Below are 5,914 nucleotides of genomic sequence, written 5' to 3' on the forward strand. Positions count from 1 at the left end.
TAAAGACTGAGTTGTTCTCACCCATGTTTCCCTCCAGGATTGTATCTCACCCAGAGCACTCAGGCTGCGATCGGTGAGTATCCTTTTAATGTTTAAGGATTGAATAGAGTTTGGCCAGATATCAGCTCTCTTGGGGGCTGACAAGTGGGGTCTTGGCATTTAAACTCGAGGCTATAAAGATGAGGACGTGGAGGATGGCATGAGAAACAGATACAGCTGTAAATTTATTACCTGTTTTTCTAGCACAGCATCGCAAACCTGTTATCACAGCTCAGCCTGGATCCGAGGTTCAATATAATGAACCAGTGACCATCCGATGCCAAGGGCCTCCCTACGCTGAAGCCTACAAGATATACAAAAAGATAGAACCTGAGCCTAGGAATGGAAGTAAATTCCTGGTGGCTGGTAGGACCAACACTTTATATATCCAAAAGATGAAGTGGGACAATATAGGACTGTACCGCTGTTCCTATATGGGAGCAGGATTCTGGTCCCCCCTCAGCAACCCCCTGCAACTGGTGATGACAATGGGTGAGTGGGACCCAGGCAACAGGGCTGGGCGGGACCATTTTGCAGAGGGAGAACCAGGCTCTGAGATACGGAGCAGGAAGCAGCAAAGCCTCTACCTCTAGGAAGGCATCAGGGATGATGCCGAGACACGTTCCCTCAGGGCGGGACACGGAGGGGATAGAAGCCAGAGGCACATCTGCTGCTGGGGACAGGAAGGGACGTGGCCTGCCCTTTATCAACAACTTCCTTCTTTATCTGGATCTTATGACAAACCCTCACTCTCCAGCATGAGTGGCACAGGAGACAATGTGAAGTTACAGTGTTTCTCCAACACCACGTTTCATATATTTATTCTCAGCAAAGAAGATGCACTTCTCACCACTCAGACACAAAGCTCCACAGTCCAGGACAATGGACAGCAGACCACCTTCCACATGGACCATTTCATGTCCACACAGGCAGGGACCTACAGTTGCTACGGTGCCTTCAGCAAAGACCCCTATGTGTGGTCTCACCCCAGTGACCCACTGCAGCTGGTGGTCAGAGGTGAGGAAGGCCCTCCATCCCCATGTCCCCTTCTGGAGATGACACTGTCCACTTAGGGAGTGACTGGAAGAAAGAGAAGAGTGTGGTGGGAAACCCTTGGCAAAACCATCTGCTTCCACAAAAGACACAAGCACCCCACCCACACACACCATGCAGGCCTCCTAGATATGGCCAGGGGAAACACTTTTTGAAGCATGTGATTATCTAACCACTAGGTTGTACACCTGAAAATAATACCAAGTGATAGTGAATGTAAACTGTAATTGACAATTTAAATATTTCTAAAAGCCTTAGCTGTTCTCACCCAATGTTTCCTTCCAGGGTTGTATCCAGCCCAGAGCACTCAGGCTCAGAATGCTGAGTATCCTCATAATGTTCATGGATGGAGTAGGGTTTGGCCAGATATCAGTTCTCTTAGGGGCTAGGAAGAGGAGTCTTGACATTTAGAATTCTGGCTAAGAGGAGAGGAAGTGGCGGGTGGCATGAGAAACAATTACACCTGTAAATTTATTACCTGTTTTTCTAGTTGGTCTCACCGCACCTGTTATGAAAGCTCTACCTGGACCCATGGTTTTATATAATGAACCAGTGACCATCCTGTGCCAAGGGCCTCCGGACGCTGAAGCCTACAAGATATATAAAGTGGAAGGACTCGAGCCTAGGGAAGAACGCAAATTGCTGGTGGCTGGGAAACCTAACACTTTCTCTATCCAAGAGATGAAAGCAAACTGGACAGGACTGTACCACTGTTCCTACGAGAGAGGAGTGTGGTCCCCGCCCAGCGGCAACCTGGATCTGGTGATGACGGGTGAGTGGGACCCAGGCAGCAAAGCCGGGAGGGACCTCTTTGCAGAGGGAGAACCAGGCTCTAAGATACGGAGCAGGAAGCAGCAAAGCCTCTACCTCTAGGAAGGCATCAGGGATGATGCAGAGACACATTCCCTCAGGTGGGACACAGAGGGGATAGAAGCCAGAGGCACATCTGCTGCTGGGGACAGGAAGGGACGTGGCCTCCCCTTTATCAACAACTTACTTCTTTCTCAGGATCTTATGACAAACCCTCGCTCTCAAGCATGAGTGGCAGGGTGGTGGCTCCAGGAGACAATGTGACGTTACAGTGTTTCTCCAGAATGAAGTTTGATTCTTTTATTCTCACCAAAGATGGTGCACCTCAGTTCACCCACAGACAAAGCTACACAGTCCAGGACAATGGACTCCTGATCACCTTCTACATGGACAGTGTCACCTCCACTCAGGCAGGGACCTACAGATGCTACGGTGGCTTCAACAAAAACTCCTCTATGTGGTCTCACCCCAGCGACCCATTGCAACTGATGGTCAGAGGTGAGGAAGCTGGTCCATCCTCACATCCCCTTCTGAAGATGACACTGTCCACTTGGAGCAGTGACTGGTGGGAAGCCGTGTCCACCCCATCAGCTTCCACAAAAGCTATGAGGTCCTCACCCCTAATCAGACCAGGCAGGAATTTGAGCACAGATAAAACATAACATCCCCATTTCATCCCCATTTGCAGCAGCTGCTGACAATTCTGATCCCACAGAACCCCGCCGTTCTCATGGGTAGTCTTTTTTTTTTTTTTTTTTTTTTTTTTTTAGTGTAAGAGACCATTTATTGGGTAAATTCCAGAGGTAGAAGTAAGTCCTATAAGAAAGGGCTTAGGTATCAAGTCATGGAGGTAAAGCAAAGGCCCATGGAGCTTGGCAGTGAGGAAGCTAATGGTAAGGTGCCTGGTGGGGGAAGTGGGAAAGAGAAAGGGAAATGGAGAAGCAAGACAATGGCACAGGCGTGGTATCTGGATGGAGAGCACCAGAAGGAGCAGGAAAGGTGAAGGAAGATTAGCTGCAAAGAGAAATAGGGAGAAAAAAGATTCAACTAAAGACACAAGGAATATCAGGGAATTCATTCCTCATCAGCTGAGTCAATAGTTTCCAGAGGGATTTCTAAAAGAAGGACCAAGCAGGGCTCCCATGGAGAAGACTGGAAGCTCCCCACCCAGTTCCCACCCCTGCCTTTCATGACCCCAGAATTCCTTAAGGCTATCACCACAGGGCTCATAATGACAAGAGGAAAGAAGGCAGATATTGCTTATGCAGACGGTGGCTGGGCAGCGACCTCCCAGATCCAGGAGACTGGAGACATGAGCTCAGGTGGAGGGCACTTTCCTGAGAGGGGCTTTGGCTCCTCCTCTGTGACCTCTGTTCTTTCTCTCTCAGGACCTGCTGGTTGGAGTGTGTCCCCCCAGAACCAAGTCCGGCTGAGCCTAGCTGGCCTGTTTCTCTTGGTCCTGGTGGTCCTGGTGGCAGAGGCCTGCTACAGCCACAAGAGGTCCTTCTATGGACTCAGATCAGATCCTTACCTGAGCGTCATGACAAACACTGAGGATACTCGTGGCATCTAAGGACAGTGTTGACCTGTGGGGCAGGTGACCAGAAGAAACCAGGCGCTGTCTGTGTTGTCTTGAATAGATCAAGTGATGGGGTGTGTCCGTCTCCTACAGAATCTGTCACAATGTCCCAACATCGTTGTGAATTAATGCAGTACTAATGGGTGTCTTGGAGGTCAGAAGAGCAAATGCCTAAAATGTGTCCACTGGCCAGCATGGCTTTTGTTAGAACTTATCTTTTATTGTTGGAAATATTACAGATGTTCCTATCTTTTCCCCATGGACCCCATCCAACCTGCACCCATGCCCCAACCCAGGACATCACTGCATTATAATATGTGTCTATGGTTTTTGCATATGTGCATATAAGTTCTTTAGTTCATCTCTTCCCAAACCCTGACCCCATTTGTCTGAGACTCATCAGTCTGTTCCATGCTTCTATGTCTCTGGATCTATTTTGTTCATCAGTTTATTTTGTTCATTAGATTCCACATAAGAGTGAGATCATCTTTCTCTGACTGGCTTAGTTCATTCACCATGAAAAATTAAAAGGGACCTTCCATTTGACCCAGTGATTCCACTCCTATGAATATATCCTAAGAAGCCCTATATACCAACCAGAAAGAATATATGCATCCCTGTGTTGATATCAATGTTATTTGCAATCGCTAATATCTGGACACAGCCCAAGTGCCCACCAGTAGATGAGTTAATACAAAAGTTTTGGTACATTCACACAATGGGATACTGTGCAGGTTTAAAAAAGAAGACTCTATGCTATTTTTCATTAAATTTATTGTGGTGACATTGGTTAATAAGATTATATAGGTTTCAAATGAACAATTTTATGATACATGATCTACATATTGCATTGTATACTTCTCAACCATGAGAACAGATTAAATACTGTCATTTGTAACAACATGAATGGACCTTGAGAATATTATGCTGAGCAAAATGAGTCCGTCAGGAAAAGCTAAGAACTGTATCATTTCACTCACAGGTGGGATATAAAACTGAAACTCATAGACACAGACAACACTATGGTGATTACCAGAGGAAAGGGAGTAGAAGGGCAAAGGGGACCACCCAGTGTGGTTTCTTGGTTGAGCATCAACCTATGAACCAAGATGTCACTGTTTGATTCCCTGTCAGGGCACATGCCCAGGTTCCAAGCTCCATCCCCAGTGTGGGACATGCTGGAGGCAGCCCATCAATGATTCTCTCTAACCATTAGTGTTACTATCTCTCGCTCTCTCTCTCAATCTGCATTCCTCTCAGAAATCAATAAAAATATATCTTTTTTTAAAAAGAGGTAAAGGGGACCAAATAGATGGTGACCTAAGAGGATTTGGCTTTGGGTGGTATGGAGGCTCCTCAAAAAATGAAGAATAGAGTTATCGCCCAGCTGCTATGGCTCAACTGGTTGAGCATCATTTCAGGCACCAAGAGGTCGCTGGTTCAATTCCAGGTTGGGTCACATGCCTGGGTTGCAGACTCAATCCCCAGTAGGGGGGTGCAGGACATAGCTGCTCAATGTTTTTCTCTCTCTTCCTTTCCTTCTCTCCCTCTTCCTTCTTTTCTCTCTAATATAAATAAAACATAAATGAGAGAGAAAGGTGGTATAGATGATTCATAGATAGATAGTTGGATGATAGGGAAATATAATAAATTATATATAGATACATAGATAGTTATAGATAGATATATACATGATAGAAGGTAGGTAGATGAGAGAAAGCTCGTATGAATGATAGATAGATGATAGATAGATAGATAGATAGATAGATAGATAGATAGATAGATAGATAGATAGATAGATAGATAGATGATAGATAACAAAAAACAGATGATAGATAAATATAATATATGATAGATAGATACTATTAGTAACAGATGGAAATATACATGATAGAAAGGTAGGTAGACAAAATATAAAGAAAGAGACACAGAACTACAAAGGCATATTTTGTCCCAGTGTCAAAGAAAAGAAAGTCTTATCTAACCATTTTGACCTGTCTGCTCCTTCCTCTCGGTTGGAATCTTCCACTATCTTCTTAATCCTGAGAAAACTCCAATTTCTCATCTGCGATTAAATCACCTCTGCTCTATGCCAGCCGTGGGCAAACTACGGCCCAAAGGCCAGATCCGGCCCATTCGGCTGTTCTATCCGGCCCGCAGAGCCGAAAGAGCAGAGGGTTCTCTTGCTCTCCCCTCCATTCCTTCACCAGCACCAGTGTTAACATGGCAACGTCGGGAAACACGGCCGCAGCTCCTTCTTCTGAGTCCAGTTTAAGAACCCACTGTGGCCCTCGAGTCAAAAAGTTAGCCCACCCCTGCTCTACGCCCAGGCCATACACCAGTGGCACAAACACAGGGTCTCACTTCCTCAGCTAATTGAACCGGTTGTGGTGATGCTGGGGTTAAGCTTAGATGGATGTTGACTGAAACACC

General features: G+C 46.1%; 1 protein-coding gene across 1 annotated transcript; it reads left to right on the forward strand.

The window, feature by feature from the left end:
* The first annotated feature begins 42 nt into the window (after window positions 1-42).
* LOC118655196 (leukocyte immunoglobulin-like receptor subfamily A member 6) lies at window positions 43-2,010 on the forward strand. The gene is made up of 3 exons (XM_036306736.1): window positions 43-73; window positions 244-531; window positions 1,583-2,010. Exons 2-3 carry the CDS (start codon window positions 435-437, stop codon window positions 1,963-1,965), a joined length of 480 nt encoding a protein of 159 aa, XP_036162629.1. The 5' UTR covers window positions 43-73; window positions 244-434; the 3' UTR covers window positions 1,966-2,010.
* Window positions 2,011-5,914: the final 3,904 nt, after the last annotated feature.

Source organism: Myotis myotis, unplaced genomic scaffold (assembly GCF_014108235.1).
Source record: "Myotis myotis isolate mMyoMyo1 unplaced genomic scaffold, mMyoMyo1.p scaffold_m19_p_42, whole genome shotgun sequence".
Lineage (NCBI taxonomy): Eukaryota > Metazoa > Chordata > Mammalia > Chiroptera > Vespertilionidae > Myotis > Myotis myotis.

Bases quoted from the DNA above. Each gene is read 5' to 3' on its own strand.
- LOC118655196 (XM_036306736.1), top strand. From the start codon at position 435: ATGAAGTGGGACAATATAGGACTGTACCGCTGTTCCTATATGGGAGCA. The intron at 532-1,582 runs GTGAGTGGGACC...CTGTTTTTCTAG, and splicing joins GCAACTGGTGATGACAATGG to TTGGTCTCACCGCACCTGTT.